This window comes from Cajanus cajan, chromosome 1, assembly GCF_000230855.2.
Source record: "Cajanus cajan strain Asha chromosome 1, NIPB_CcT2T_4, whole genome shotgun sequence".
Classification (NCBI taxonomy): domain Eukaryota; kingdom Viridiplantae; phylum Streptophyta; class Magnoliopsida; order Fabales; family Fabaceae; genus Cajanus; species Cajanus cajan.
Genome location: NC_138517.1, coordinates 79,000,202 through 79,017,120, shown reverse-complemented (window position 1 = coordinate 79,017,120; position 16,919 = coordinate 79,000,202). Strand labels below are relative to the sequence as shown.

Genomic DNA, 16,919 nt, shown 5'->3' with positions numbered 1-16,919 from the left:
ATTAAATAAAATCTATTATTGCATAATGTAAATTACAAAAGAAATTGTTGGTGACAAAACTAGGACCCTAACTCATAGTGACCAATTTATTTTAAACAAAAAAATCATAATTATTATTACTATTTTATCATCATGTAAAAGAATAAAATGTAAGGTGAAATTAAATGTTTAGTTGAACAAAAAATGTTTGGAAAGTTAAAATTGAAACAAAAGGTAAAAAAAAGTGCTAGTTAATAAAAGACACAACTTGACAACCAAGTGATAGATTGAAACTAGTGAGTTCAAATAATAATAAAAAAAGAACAAAAAACAAAAACTCTACATACATATTTATGATTTTTCTCAAAATGAGGGAGTTGATTTCCACACCCTCAATATTACACGAGTCTACCCATAAAAATAACTAAGTATTTAAACTTTGATGTCAAAACCTATTATGAGCATTTAAACTCCCACCTCTTCCCCCTAAAAAAATCCATTAATAGACATTAAAGCATAAGCCTTCTCTTTTGAACCATCATCACCATAGTCCTATTGGACATTACCTGTACAATAATTTCACGGAAAAAAAAAACACATAAGGAAAGAGAGAGAAATACATCTCTCAACATGTTCAAGTATAACAAAGGACACAAGTAGAATACAAATAAAAGTAACTAAACATTAACACATGCCATTCATCAATTCAAACACATGCAATTGATGCGATCTAAATTTCCTTCATCTTTTATCTCATATACAAGTGATACCAAATCAAAACATTTGAAAGTGAACTAGGAGTACATATAAGCAATGTCTCACCTCATTTAAGATACGACCACCATTGATATTCAACTAACATGATATCCTAAAGATGACGAGTCACTAATCAGAGTCACTTAACTACAATGGTAAACTTGAACTCACATTAAATCAACATGAATCATTGAAATTTTCTCATCGAGTGTAATCTCTCTCAAGTTCGAGGTTAATAACCTTTTGTAACTTCCATTCTGAAAATAATAGTTCATCATGATATAACATATGGTCACACATATAAGCACGTGATAATCACAACATTTTCACGTAGAAGACTTTTACCTCTCACAGGATAGACCCTCTTTTACATCAATTCACAACATATCATGTCCTTCCATTGTATTCATTTATCAATATGCATATCACATACCCACGTCAAGTGTATGTTAATCTTAATTTTACATCACTTTAATAATTACAAATTAGTTAATCAAAACTGTTAGAATAGTAGATTAAGCCTAACTCAACCCTACAAAATCGGCTTGTAAGGTGAGGGTTGCTTTCCACTTATATACTATTCAATTGCCTAATCTCTAGTCGATGTGGGACTTGAGTTTTTCCCAATACACCCCCTCACGTCCAGCACTATCAGGCTTGGTACGTGGATAAATGGTGGGTGACCCTTTTTAATGATCTAGGATTGGCGGGACTTGGGTTTTTCCCAATACACCCCCTCATGCCTATGAGGCATGCATCAATGGTGGGTGGCACATTTTTAAAGTGGATCTAAATGGCTCTGATACCATGTTAGAATAGTGGATTAAGTCTAACTCAACCCTACAAAACCGGCTTGTAAGGTGAGGGTTGTTTTCCAGTTATATACTATTCAATTGCCTAATCTCTAGTTGATGTGAGACTTGAGTTTTTCCCAATACACCCCTCACGTCCAGTACTATTGGGCTTGGTACGTGGATAAATGGTGGGTGGCCTTTTTTAATGATCTAGGATTGGCGGGACTTGGGTTTTTCCCAATATGGTGGGTGGCCCTTTTTTAATGATCTAGGATAGGCGGAACTTGGGTTTTTTCCCAATACACCCCCTCATGCCTATGGCACATGCATCAATGGTGGGTGGCCCATTTAAAGTGGATCTAAATGGCTCTAATACCATGTTAGAATAGTGGATTAAGCTTAACTCAACCTTACAAAACCGGCTTGTAAGGTGAGGGTTGTTTTCCACTTATATACTATTCAATTACCTAATCTCTAGTTGATGTGGGACTTGAGTTTTTCCCAATACACCCCCTCACGTCCAGTACTATTGGGCTTGGTACGTGGATAAATGGTAGGTGACCTTTTTTAATGATCTAGGATTGGCGGGACTTGGGTTTTTCCCAATATGGTGGGTGGCCCTTTTTTAATGATCTAGGATAGGCGGAACTTGGGTTTTTTCCCAATACACCCCCTCATGCCTATGGCACATGCATCAATGGTGGGTGGCCCATTTAAAGTGGATCTAAATGGCTCTGATACCATGTTAAAATAGTAGATTAAGCCTAACTCAACCCTACAAAACCGGCTTGTAAGGTGAGAGTTGCTTTCCACTTATATACTATTCAATTGCCTAATCTCTAGTCGAATGGTGGGACTTGGGTTTAAAAATGGGCTACCCACCATTGATGCATGCCTCATAGGCATGAGGGAGTGTATTGGGAAAAACCCAAGTCCCGCCAATCCTAGATCATTAAAAAGGGCCACCCACCATTTATCCACGTACCAAGCCTGATAGTGCTGGACGTGAGGGGGTGTATTGGGAAAAACTCAAGTCCTACATCAACTAGAGATTAGGCAATTGAATAGTATATAAGTGGAAAACAACCCTCACCTTACAAGCCGATTTTGCAGGGTATCGACTAGAGATTAGGCAATTGAATAGTATATAAGTGGAAAGCAACCCTCACCTTACAAGCCGGTTTTGTAGGGTTGAGTTAGGTTAATCTACTATTCTAACATGGTATCAGAGCCATTTAAATCCACTTTAAATGGGCCACCCACCATTGATGCATGTGCCATAGGCATGAGGGGGTGTATTGGGAAAAAACCCAAGTTCCGCCTATCCTAGATCATTAAAAAGGGTCACCCACCATTTATCCACGTACCAAGCCTGATAGTGCTGGACGTGAGGGGGTGTATTGAGAAAAACCAAAGTCCCACATCGACTAGAGATTAGGCAATTGAATAGTATATAAGTGGAAAGCAACCCTCACCTTACAAGCCGATTTTGTAGGGTTGAGTTAGGTTTAATCTACTATTCTAACATGTCGACTAGAGATTAGGCAATTGAATAGTATATAAGTAGAAAACAACCCTCACCTTACAAGCCGGTTTTGTAGGGTTGAGTTAGGCTTAATCTACTATTCTAACATGGTATCAGAGCCATTTAGATCCACTTTAAATGGGCCACCTACCATTGATGCATATGCCATAGGCATGAGGGGGTGTATTGGGAAAAAATACAAGTTCCGTCTATCCTAGATCATTAAAAAGGGTCACCCACCATTTATCCACGTACTAAGCCTGATAGTGCTGGACGTGAGGGGGTGTATTGGGAAAAATCCAAGTCCCACATCGACTAGAGATTAGGCAATTGAATAGTATATAAGTGGAAAGCAACCATCACCTTACAAGCCGGTTTTGTAGGGTTAAGTTAGGCTTAATCTACTATTCTAACAAAAACTCACGTACCAATAGGAATGAATATATTAATAAAGGAGTACAAGATTTACCGAAAATAATAAAAAAACTAGATAAAAAAAAGAGATTAATTTAATAATTTATTGAAAGAAATACATAATATATAATTATCACAAGATAGTATATTCATTTTTCTATTTCCTTAGTAGTGTTATAATGAAATTTGAGTGACACGGATCTTTAGAAAGAGATAAATTTTTTAGTAGAAATTTTTGTTTAACTGTATTATAGCTTGAATCTAAATTAAATTATATGAAAGACATTTGCATATAAAAAATGATATTAATCAAATAGTAAGAATAAAAAAAATGTACAAGTAGGAACAGGGGCTATTGCATGAAAAAAAATCATGAAAGGGAAAAAGTGAACTTGTTTAATTGATAGAAAGAAAAATAATAATAACGTGTACATACTTCATCATATATAAATGGAATCTGTTACAAAATTATCACATATTTTAGATATTGACCATTGATATTTGTTTTACATGATCATTAATATTTTTACACAACTCAATTAAATATAATTGAATTTTTAAATGTGTTGCCTTCTTTTTTTTAATAATTTTTTTTTAATTTATAGATGTCATTTTAAATATTATAAAATAACTTTAAAAAATAAAAATAATCTTAGAAAGAGAATTTACACAATAAACTCTTATCGGAACAAATCTAAGGTATTTTTTTATCTAATTTAAAATTAAGATAATTCTACATTATATTATTCTTTTGTTAAAATGTATAAGTGTTTTGGAACCAGAAGATCATCACTTTCTCTATACGGCCGATAGAAACAACAAAAACTAATTTCTCCACCAATTGATGTAATTCTTGTTTGGATATGAATCTCATGCGTGCATCTAAATATACCTTAATTTTATTATATTTAAATTAAACTTAATTTTTTTTTACACCAAATTTAAATATATTTTTAAGTTAACGTAAAGTTAGTAAGTTTTAATTTTTTTTTGTTCTCATAATTTTTTTCTTTTGTTTCTCACTCCTCTACAATTTGAAATTAATTTTTTAATTCTTACTATTACGTAATTCTAATTAACTATTATGTATATAAAAAAATGTTAAGTAATTATCGTAAGTATTTTCTCAATTCTGTGATATCATATCAACATGTGATATCTCTATTTTTTTTTATAAATTCTCAAAATAAATATTATTTATCTATCTTAAAACAAATATTAGACAAAAAAAATGATTTTATATTTTAATAGAGACACTTACCGGAATGCATGATTTTTAATAAATTTTAACCAATAATATAAAAAAAATTAGAAAAGGATACATAAAGAAAGTGTTAGAGAGAGTCATGCAACCGTTCCCCTTCAAAATAGTACGAATATGATCACACAACAGTTTCATTACACTTTCCTGGTACGAGATTTTTGTAGTAATCCAGGCATATGCAGGATTTCTTGAGCATAAAATCTATATTATATATATAGATGGAATTACCTAATTATCATTTGTGTATGGCTCTGCATTTTCAACTATTTTCTTCAAAGCATCTGCTCCCATGTGTTTGAGAACCTAGGCTCGTAAACCACAATCGAATAATTATATCGTAATGATACATATTGGCATTTTAAAGGCGAAAAATACAAACATAATATGTCATTAACTGATCCTGAAAAGTTCATTTTCTTAAAATCTCCAAAAGCCATTAGCAAAGCTGAATAATATAGAAAATCCAGAGTTATACCTCATTTGCATCTTTGAAAAAGCTGAATTCATCTTTCTTTGGCCAGAGTACACGCCAACACCTGATGTCATAAAAAAAAGGAAAATAAATAGGCAAATACAGAGTACATTACACAATTGAAAACTAAAGGTCTGGTTGAATAAATTTCTATGGAAGTCCTTATAGAAGAAAAAAAATAGGAAAGAAAAATGAAAAAAATTCTCCATAAACTAAAATTAGCTTAAACATAAATTAATTCGTAAAAGTTCTCACTTATCAGCTTCTTTAAAATCTTATTTTTAACTTATGTATAAATTAGTTTTAGTTTATAGAGAAATTTATTTCATCTTTTCTTCCTATTTTTTCTTTCCTAAAAGTACTTTTGAAGAAACTTATCCAACTAGATCCTAAATCAAAAGTGATAATTTATTATTGGTTTAATTACCCTTTTTATCCCTACAATTTCATCAACTTTACTTTTTGGTCCTCACAATGAAAAGTATTCCATTTTATTCCTTATACATACTATTTTTGTTTCATTTTAGTTCTAATGATTTCATAAACTTTATCTTTTAGTTCATATAGAAATAAACAATAAGAATTAAAAGAGAACAAAAATGATATGTACAAGAACTAAAATAGAACATTTTTAATTATAAGAATTAAAAAAATAAAGTGCTTAAAACTATAGAGATCAAAACGGTAATTAAACCTTTATTATTTCACAAAAGTGCTAGGAACAGAACAGAATGCATAGCCTTTCCTCAGATCCAATAAACTCTTTAGAACCATTATTTGGGAAGCATTTTGATTCATTTAGTTCAACATTGACAACTTTGCATTTTAAACCTAGTCTTTTTTGGATAAGCTTACACTTTAGGAGAAATAATAAGAAGAAAAAATGAAATATATTTCTCCATAAACTTTCTCTAAAAGTTTATTTTTAATTTATGCATAAGTTAGTTTTATCTTATAGATAAATTTATTTCATTTTTTCTTTTTATTTTCTTCTCTTAAAAATACTCATAAGTAGTTGAGGTAACATGAATGCTTATTGAACCTCGATTACGGACATGTTAGGTTTACATCCAAGTCTAAAGTTTTACATACATATTTGGTACATGGTACTTACTCACTATAACATGAAAAATAAATGACAAGATATATAACCTTTCTCGACCAAGGCGTCGTGCCAGTTCTTCAGCTAAAGCTTGACCTGGTGGATCATTATCAGTTGCCAGTATAATGCGAACTGCCTAAAGAACAGAGGAAACCAAACTAAAAAAGCAGTTCACTTTGTCTGTGCTAGAAGGATCCAACTGAATGGAAAGACACCAAATACATGTACCTTATCCAAGTACTCTTTGCAGTTCCATAGGTATTGATATGCAGTGTCCTGGCTTAATAAAGACAAGCCATGCCACAGATTAATATATTAAAGAGATCGACTAGTAGATTAGAACTTGGACTTTATGAGGGTGCAGAAAGATAAACATAAATCAGTGTTTCCAAAAAATTTAAAGACGGTGTTTTCTGCGTCCATAGGCAAACAAACACGAAAGCAACAATAAGCAGTCTATATTTGGACAATTTTGCAATAAAATGTCAATTTTCTATGATTAGTATGTAATAGAAAAAACAGAAATCTAGATAGATTCTTCTTTTCAAAATTAAGAATGATAATATTTCTTAGAATGAAAGTGGTCCCAAACACAAAGATCTCCGTTGAAACAGTTAGTATCTATATCCCTAAATGATTTGTCCTTTGACTCTTTGTTATTACGTTTTCAAGTAGCACAACAAAACCTTGTACGGTTGTACCACAGCAGAATAAAATGAAAAATTAGAAGAGTAAATTAGTCTAGGTATTTGAAAAAATCCTGAAGTGAGGAAGGGTACGTCACAACATAACTTATTTCAACCAATTCATAAATCATTAGGAACACATTGACAAAATAGCAGAGGGGCCAATTACATTTCATTTGGAGCTTAAGACCACATCTAATCCAATTCATTAGATAGATAGATACACAGAAAGATAGATTTTGATGAAGGAAAGGATGACAAGAAGTATTACTGATGTTTGCATGTGGAATATTCACTCAGCCTTAAAAAAAGTGAAAACCAGTTTTAATAATCGCACAAACCTTTTCTATTGGTGGCAAATCTTTTGAAGAAACCTTTCTTGGTGCACCCACTGGAACACTAACACAATTCTGAAAGCCAGCCTCCTCGAGTGAAAGCTTGTCAATTTCCCCTTCAACCTATTATCATCATTGGATATTTGAACAAAATTCTTATATTTTTCAGCTTTCATTTGGAAATTGTTGACAAAAGAAGATAGGGATGGGAAAAGTAAGTGAACAAAATTTACAATGATGATTTCAGATGCATGACTAATGTCATCAATTCCATATAGTATCTTGTCGGTGCCTTTTCCCTGAAAATCAAGTTTAGCATTTGAATGAACATCAGTTACTTAGTATCAAGATCAACTATATTTCATATCAAAATGTGAATGTTTAAATAAAACCTCAACATACAAAATCTCTAGGAGGACTAGTGTCATGACATGTTAATATTTTGAAGGATTAATTTGGTGACAAAAATCTTGTCAAAAAAGTTCCACGTTGTCTCCTTTGTAATCATTGTAATTTGTGTAAATTATTCTTTTACAAGGACAGTTTCATATTTAGTTTAGTGACTGTAAATAGAGTCTTATTTTAGGAAAGGAATTAATTAGCAATTATTTACTCTAGCGTATATATTGTACTGTTGCTTACAGCTTTGTATTGTTCATTTTCTCCCAAATAATATTATTCCCTTTTCATTCAAGTAACTTTTAAAGGGCTTATCTTTGTCTTTGGAGGACCAAATAGAGGGTTTGCTCTAAATTGTTAATTCATATACAAGCAGCAAAAGCATTGGAAGGTTCCAGAAATGTTTATAGGGTTCTGGAAATGATTATAGGCTCCTATGTTTTATACACATATATGTAAACAATTAACCCTGATAAATCTACTGATATGGCTGATGATTGCTAAATTAGGGCTGATTGAGCAGCGATAGAAACAAAATCAAGGAGTGATTCTTAGTGTTGACAGAAATTTTGTTCTAGATTTGTGTAACTCCCTCCTTAACATTCTCTACAAATGGAAGTGTAGGCAAGGGGAAAAATTAAGCTTCATACTCACATCCATTCTTTTTTTGTCTCCGACGCCATAGTTGCCCTTCTTTCATCAAATATACATAAAATGCTTGAGGTCATTTCAAAATACATGATTTATTATAATACTTTTGTGTGATAATCATTGATTTGGAAAATTAGTCAATGTTTTCCACCTCAAACCATCAATTATTTTGATTAGGTAAATTTGCATGTTGATGTTAGTAGCCTTAGCCAAACTAATAAAAGAATCAATTGCTTACCTGAGTACGAGGTAACTCAAGTCTAAAGCACCAGATTATCATCCTAACATGGTTCAAACTGGAAAAATTACCTGCCAAAATCTTTTCTCCATTGTTCTGTACTTGCAACCAACAAGCAGCCCATTTTGTTTATAAGTAAAAGCAATGACGGTCTGCATAAATTTTGCAATACAGAATGGAGTTGAGAGCTTCTAGCTAGTTAAGTTATTAAGAACAAAACAATGTATATAAATGTTTACAAAAGAGACTAAGTAAAAAACATCAAAGACAGCAAAGAGAAGAAAAAACAATAATTATGATCATTAGCTAGATCCTCAGCTCTTCATGAACTTGAAGCCAAGAAAAACTAAAGAAATGTTTACCTCTACAAGAGAATATATATATGCACCACCTCTTTGGTTCAAGTAAAACGATTTATAATTTCTTAGACTATTGCACCTCTAGAATCTGTTTGATTTGCTAAAAATCATGGTGATGGATAAGACAAATATAATTGTTTTGTGTTTGATTTACACAAGAATCACGGGACATAACAAACTAGATGAAGAAGAACAGGACAAAAATCCTATTTTTTGTTACTCAATAAATTATGACACAACTTTTTATTCCAAGTACAGTAACACTCGTTATCATCATTACGATAACTAATATTAAAAAAGTTATTATAATAAATTTAATATTATTTTGTTTGTGCTATCCATTGTTCACCAAACAATTTATTAAGTAAAAACTTTTCCAATAACTTAAGCATTTATAATGTACTTTTCTTTGTTTTGTACCTTTGTGTGTATCAAATGCACCATTGCAGTAACTGAGATCAGTGGGAAACGCAAACAACCAGTGTAATATGAAAAACAGGTTATGCACATTTTTTTAGCTATTTCCAGCTAAAACATATACACAACTTTGAGATTATACACCATAGGAACTGCATTCAAAACCTAATGCCACTGTCTTCAGGTAAAAATTCAAAAACATATACATCACATCCATGTTTACACACTTAACATCAGTCTTTTACTTTAGTTTTCAAGATAATGCTCATGATGCCAAAATCACTGAAGAAGATTTATTTTGCTGTGAAATGGTAAATAACCAATAAAAGCAGCAGCTATATGAGTACGGAGTACCACAGGAACAAAGAACAGGACAACAAGCACAAATCAGAGATCTGGATTCTGTTTTGCTAGCAATTTAAAAGAATAAACTTTACAATCATAAAACAAAAACTTGGAGGTTTTATAGCAGAACTGTTGAAAATACCTTATTGTCACACAATTGTCTTACAGCATTTCTGCTCAGGGTTTTCTCTGATATCAGTCTCTCTCTAAAGTAAGCAACAACCTAAAATAGGGAAAAGAAAATCAGTACTTAAGCTAATAATCTGATTAACACTTGAAGGTTGCAGTATATTGATACTAACTCAAAGAAATAGGCTTTGATAACTTGATAAGGCAACACATCAATAGTTCAATACTCATTTAGTATAGTAGCTTTACCTTCCTTGCTCAAACAGTCAAACTTGGCCATGCGAAAGTTATTAACCAGATTCACTTGGTAGCATGATTGAATAGTGGAGCTTCTAAGACCATACTATTAGTCATGACATAATCTTTCTATACCTCTGTCGGACCTTCACTATTGAGATGTTAATTAACATGGGACAGGTTATGAAAATTGGCAGAGATACCTTATACTATGTTCTTGAGGGCTGTATAAGGAGAAAAAAAGCATGTTATTGCCTTATTTGAATCAATTTGACCACGTCCGTAGAGGTGGATAATACTGAACCTTATTTCAAAGTGTCAAGTGAATTCTCTGTTAATGAGACAATTCCCCTTAACCATTGGGAGAATAATGCCAAAAGCACAATAAAGTCAAACACTGTCTATTTCAGCTGAAAATACCAAATAAAATGCATTATCACCCTCGATACTCTGAAGAGTGCTTACTTTTTTGTATTTAGAGAGCAATGAGAAGAGCAATACACTTATTAAGATAATCCAAGATTATTTTGGGAGATTTCAGCTGTTTTTGAGTAAAAATAAAAAGAGTTTTGCAAAGTAAGCTGCATGTTTGGAACAATAGCTAGAATTTGTAAAATGTTTTTCTTTTTTCTCTGAAAAATAAGTTATTTTCATGTATTTGAAAATTAAATACTTTAAAATTATTTTTCAGTGAACTTATCCAAATAAAAATTTATTCCAATTATAATTGATTATACATATAATTGATCATTGAAATAATCAAATTTCCATAGCTTTCCCAAACACACTCTAATAGACTTTTAGATGTCTAGTATAATAACAATTACCAACCAAAAGAGAGAGACAGCTCCTTCTGAGAATTCAGCATTTTTTCAACTTTTTCTACTACTATTAGCCACTGGAATTGCAAAAAGCAATTTGAATACCTTAGGACCAAGTGGTTTCAATCCTAAGCTCTCCTCAGCTATTTGTCCATGTGACTTGGCATTAGCACAAACCCCACCGTAAAATTCCTTGTCATCTGCAAAAACCTATAACCAAATAATCATGCAGAAGCAGTATGTCTTTGTTACCCCATTACAAGTTTTATGTTTGAAACAAGACATAAAGTTTATAAATCCATGTTAGGTTCACCTGGCCAGCCCAACCACATTGAGCACGAAAACACCTCCACATTGCAAATTCACTACATCACACATATGGCAGAAAAACACATCACTTCAAAAACATATATTGTTGCCACATTCACAAAGCAAGTAGATGAAGCATACCCATCAGATATAATGTGAAAAGACAAACTCCTCTCCTTTAACTGCCCACCTTTGCACTAGCATATCAAAACAAACAAAATTCAGAAACCTACTTAAAAACCAGATACATTCAAATACTTGGTGCAGAAAATGAATTACAGTTTATAAGAAAATGATACTTTTGGACAAAACAGGTTATGGTACTGTCCAGGCAAACAAGAGTTTTCGAGGCTGATGCCAAGCAGCTCCATTTTCTGCTTTAATACTTTCAATTTAGGAGCACCAAAGGTATTGTCCACAACCTGCTCCACACCATCTTCAAAAATAACACAAACAATCATGTTAGAAAAATCCAAGAAATAATTTTTCTTTTACAAAAGTACATAATATATCTTTGATATTTTACACTTTCATCCAAAGCATAACTTTTATGCTAATTAGCATAAAAGTTACACCAATTTCTAAATGTTTAAAGTGTATAATATTGTTTTGGAGTAACAATGCATAAAAAAATTAAACTTTAAATAAAAAAACTGAATCCATTTTGGCTACCCAGAAAATTCAAATCAATAACACTAATAAAAGGGGGGAAAGGGTATCATGAGAGAAGAAAAATGATGAACCTGGAGAACAGGTGGAACGAGGTACTGAATGACACCAAACAGGGCATAGTCTTGTTGTGGATAACACTGATGCATAGGTTCTGGGAAGCAACCTGGAGAAAAGAGCTTGAGTGAGAGGAAAACATAGCCATTGATTCCGAAATACTGACATGTTTTGCTCTTTACTTAAATTTGATTTTATTGAGTTTTCATCGCTGGTTTTGGAATCGCTTCATCTAGAGCACTCGCCACTCGGACACTAATGTAAAGATATTTTTTGCCTCCAACCGCATTCTCTTAACTGTTTTTCTAATCAAAGTGGCTGCATTTAAAAAAAAAAAACATTAAAATAAAATATTTTATTTGAAAGTTATTATATAAAAGTATGTGAAGTATTTAATATTTTTTTTAAAATAACTAAACACAGTTAATAAATTATATTTACATTTAATATTTTCGCATAATGCTAACAAAATAATAATTCATGGTATTATCTATAAACAAAGATTTGAATTCCAATTGTAATTATCTTCATTTCATAAAGCTAGTATTTTAACCGCATGATGGATATTTTTTACATAGATATAATTATAATCAACATATTTTTTTTTAATATATAGAATATTATAATTAAAATTTGTAATAAATAAATATTTTTAACACATTAATTGTATTTTATATTTATAATAAATAATTTATAATAATACAAATTATTTTGTTGACAGATTAATCTTATTTTAATTTAATAAATTTTAAAAATATTGAAATTAATTAAAAAAAATCAAAAATAGAGGAGAGGTCAAGAAAAATACTTTTATTGAATAAAAATGACTAAATTTGCCTTAGAACATTTAAAAAAAAAAATATTCTTATAGAAGACAAATACTTTATTGTCCATAATAATCCTATTTTACATGAATATAATTGTTTCACATGAAAAGTATATGTGACCTAATAAAAAATGACAAAGTAAAAATGCATATAACAAAATCAAAATTTTTAAAAATAAAAATCTAAATATATAACTAAAAGTTGTTAATCTAAGTGGTTCGGCGCTTTTCTTTTCTTAACTAAAAATTGAGGTTGAATATGTATCTTAGGTTTAAAGCTGCGATTAGGAATAATAATAGATTAAACTTTTAACAAAGAATTTATGTCTTGATCTTTTTAAAATTTGACTAATTTAATAAAAAAATTTAATTAAAATTTTTAAAATTTTTATTTATTTTAAAAAATTTGATTTTAAACTTATATAAAAATCTTTTATTTAACATTATTAATATAAAATGTTTATAAGTAAACTAACAAATTAAATCAATGTTTTAAAAAGATCAAAATTTTAAAAAATAATTTATATAATAAATAATAAATCAAAAACTTTAATTTTATAAAACAAATACAACATGAATATTCAAAGAAAGTATAACCTCATAATGCACCACTATATCTTTAGATAAGAAGTCATTCAATGAAAATAGATTATGGGAGACAATTGATTTATAGAGTAAAGCAAAATTTTGCTTTTATAAATTATAATATTGGATTTAAACCGAGTCCATTGAAGAATTTGGTGGGTTAACCAGGCCCAACTTTGCAAGCCCACTTCCTCACCTGCTTCGTTCAGTTCACAACACCGCAATCCCTAATCCCACATTTTTCCTTCTTCCTTCACCAGTAACCGAAAATTGCAGGTCCAAATCTTACCTCGTGCAGGTAACACATGTTTTCTTTCTTCCCCTCTTTTTTCTAATTCAAGGAAAATAATCTTTTTCCTTTGATAGATAGAACCGACAAATTTAACTCGCTAATCACCCTCCTGGGTGGTTCTTCTCAGCGATATGAAAATTTTGTTATTTTAGGTAATATATATATATATATATATATATATATATATTTATTTATTTATTTATATACTATATTATATTTTGTGTTTCATTTTAGTGGCCACCATTAAGTTCGATTTGCTTAATAGTTTTTATTTTTATTTTTATTTTGTTTTGTTGCAAGCTCGTTGTGATTCAATTACAGTTCCTGTCTTGTTATGTATGAATTATGAAATGTGCATGTTTCTGTATCCGTGGAAGAAAAATATGAGATGAGCATTTATGTTTGGATTGTAACGAGTGTTTTGAGATATTTTGCTGGAATACTTGTATTCTAGTTTAGAATGCTTTCAAATTCATTACTTGATTTTGTGGACCCTTCGTGGCAGTGTTCATGGGTATGGTGATGTTTATGGGAAGGGAAATTATGGGTAGACACCCAACTGCTAGTTGATACCAGAGAGATAAAGAGAGAGAAGTGTAGATGTGACTACTGAATTGATGTGCGTGAGAGAGAGAGAGAGAGGGAGAAATGCTGAGTTTTAATGGGGTGTTTGGAGTGATAGGGTGCTCACATTTCGTGCATGTTTGGATGTGAGTTTGGCATCCACGATTTTTTAGTAAATCTGCGTCAAAATTTTGGTAACAATGCAGGAGCAAGTAATAGTTGATTCTCCCAAATGTGGATCAAAGTTGACGAGATTTAGTTCCAAACACATACATTGTTGTAATTAAATTACAAGTTTTGAAGTTGATGTATGTGTTTAGCATTTTCTGCCTTCTTTTGTGGTGATATCTTCTGTTTGAAGTTACCTTGAGAATGTGGAAGAATATCTGAAGATGCATTTGTTATCATGAGGACTCTCTAACATGCTCACTTTTATTGATTAAAAAATATTGAAATTTGAAAATTACAAAATCAGGAGAGATAATTATTAAATACGGTGTGACTCCCACTAAAATTTTGTGTTTTCCAATAAATTTCAACCGGTTGTAGAGTGTTTAAAATAGTGCTTTGTTAACATTTCTCTTGTTATCATATATGTTATGTTATATGTCATGTGGTTTGCGGCCCAACCATAGCTTCTGAAATTGTTTCAGGGTGATGGTGCTAGTTTGTTGAAAGAGCATATTTTTTCAACATCTTGGTTTCATACTATTTTGATTGAACAAAGAGATGAGGTTTACCCCCCTTTCCAGATTAATTTGCCGCCTTCCTCGGCCTGATACATGTGGGCCTTTGCAATCTCGTGCCTTGCAGACTGATTTTGTTCCTAAAGATCCTCAGGCTAAGCCAAGAAAGTACAAAATTCCTCAGTTCTATGATCCCTATGGCCCCAGACCTCCTCCCTCAGAAAAAATCATTCAGCTTGCAGAAAGAATTGGAGCACTATCTGAAGAAGAACGCTGTCAAATTATGCGTACTTTGGCAGAAAGATTAAAGCTTCCAAAGCTGCAGCCAATTTCCACAGAAGGCATGGACTTGGGTCCAGAAAGTGGTGCTGCTGGACCAAAGGTAGAGGAGAAGAAGGCAGAGAAAACAGCTTTTGATGTAAAGTTGGAGAAATTTGATGCCGCTGCAAAGATCAAGGTGATTAAGGAGGTAAGAGCATTTACTACCCTAGGATTGAAAGAGGCCAAAGATCTTGTTGAAAAGGTTCCAGTTGTGCTAAAACAAGGAGTCACAAAAGAGGAGGCAAATGAGATGATAGAAAAAATAAAAGCTGCTGGAGGAGTTGCAGTCATGGAATAGAATTCTGATTGTTGGTTGAGATCACATTTTTTCCTTAATGTCCAGTATGTTTTTTTAAGTTGCCATACGCATGGTGAATGGATGTTGGAAGAAAATTCTGAAGGCACGAAGCAGATTTAATGGTCAAGAATCAATTGTTGAATAATCTATTTGAATCATTTTTTGCTTAGTTGAGTTTTCTAGTTAATTACTGTATAACTTGTAACCGTTATGTTGCTTTGACATTTGGAACACTCCTTTTGCCTATCCTCCGCACACATCTTTTCTTCAAGATGAAAATTTTCTGGGATCATAGAGAATTTTTTTATTTATCACTTTTATGGAATTTCATCTAGTTCTCTGAGATTCTTGTGTTGTGGTTGATATACCAAACTTGCTGGTGTTCTGTTCATGAAATAGGGCTATTTCTTAATCATTTCTTACATGATTTGGTGACAAAGATGTTTTAGAAATACTATATAATACTTTGATTACTGGCTTGTTTGCTCTGCGGGTTATCTATCATGCAGTGAAGTTTTGTTTTGACAGATAGTGATACTCTATTACGTGATCATTTGCGTACCCTTATTTGTTTGATAATTGCGTATTCGAATGAAAGTGGTAACTCCAACTATCTCATTTAAAAGCACAGCGCATAGATAATAACGATGGGCTTTACCAAAAAAAAAGATAATAACGATGGAGATGATATCATGTTCCCCCGCTCCCCTTTGTTTGTATCCTGTAAATATGGAATATCAGTTTCTTTTTTTGCAAATCCAATACAAAATATAATATCATGACATAGATGATAAAAATTTAAGTAGCATATAAAATAGCCGATTATGGCCAATTTGCAAAGAATCCGAAGCACAGTCTTATAAGTGCAGTGTTGACAATACTATTGCATCAAAGTTACATTTAAAGTAAGAACATCATAACCCTATTATTTCCAAGTCTCGCTGCGCATAAAAATGGGTTAAAAATTTCAGCCCGTTCCATTTTTTATGGGTTGAGAGGTCAAACTGTTTAACTATTTATTTATTTATTTATATTAGTGGGGTCGATTATTTTTTTATATAAAAAACTTTGAAAAATAATTGTGTATCAATAATAATAAGATAAGAGAAAAAAAAAAGACAATTGTGTAAGTAGTGAAAATTTTTCAAAAGATTAAAATGTAAAAATAAAAGTTTAAGTATAATAAATTGATTTATGTTTTATAGCAATTGTAACTTGGAGTTACTTGAGGAGGTTAAAAGACTTAACCACAATTTGTATAATTTTTAACATGATTATTGTAAAAGTTAACAAATTTATCATATATGAAGATTGTTATTAGATAATAATGTAAAATTATTATCACCATTAAATCAATAAATAATACTCTTTGCCACAAAAATAATATGT

The 16,919-nt window shown here is 31.4% G+C and overlaps 2 protein-coding genes across 5 annotated transcripts; one reads left to right on the top strand and one right to left on the bottom strand.

Annotated features, from left to right (window-relative positions):
• Positions 1-247: 247 nt before the first annotated feature.
• On the bottom strand, positions 248-12,241 carry LOC109811483 (primase homolog protein). 3 transcript variants are annotated; one of them, XM_083063660.1, is made up of 15 exons: positions 11,976-12,240; positions 11,532-11,668; positions 11,374-11,429; positions 11,237-11,288; positions 11,029-11,133; positions 9,879-9,959; positions 8,687-8,767; positions 7,561-7,626; positions 7,334-7,450; positions 6,535-6,582; positions 6,357-6,442; positions 5,208-5,268; positions 4,961-5,035; positions 802-847; positions 248-545 (listed from the first exon to the last, which is right to left on the bottom strand). In XM_083063660.1, exons 1-13 carry the CDS (start codon positions 12,124-12,126, stop codon positions 4,961-4,963), a joined length of 1,116 nt encoding a protein of 371 aa, XP_082919786.1. In that variant the 5' UTR covers positions 12,127-12,240; the 3' UTR covers positions 248-545; positions 802-847. The 3 variants fall into 3 exon arrangements, 2 of the variants coding, with proteins under 2 accessions (XP_082919786.1, XP_082919782.1); XM_083063656.1 differs by lacking the exon at positions 802-847 and having other exon boundaries at positions 11,976-12,239; XR_014429628.1 differs by lacking the exons at positions 248-545; positions 802-847; positions 4,961-5,035 and having other exon boundaries at positions 5,215-5,268; positions 6,535-6,586; positions 11,976-12,241.
• A 1,268-nt stretch (positions 12,242-13,509) lies between these two features.
• On the top strand, positions 13,510-15,873 carry LOC109811443 (Ribosomal protein L12/ ATP-dependent Clp protease adaptor protein ClpS family protein). Of its 2 annotated transcripts, none has more exons than XM_020375199.3 (2): positions 13,510-13,667; positions 14,879-15,873. In XM_020375199.3, the coding sequence occupies exon 2, from the start codon at positions 14,955-14,957 to the stop codon at positions 15,528-15,530; it is 576 nt and encodes a 191-aa protein (XP_020230788.1). In that variant the 5' UTR covers positions 13,510-13,667; positions 14,879-14,954; the 3' UTR covers positions 15,531-15,873. The 2 variants fall into 2 exon arrangements, with proteins under 2 accessions (XP_020230788.1, XP_082919776.1); XM_083063650.1 differs by lacking the exon at positions 13,510-13,667 and adding an exon at positions 13,689-13,813.
• The last annotated feature ends 1,046 nt before the right edge of the window (positions 15,874-16,919 follow it).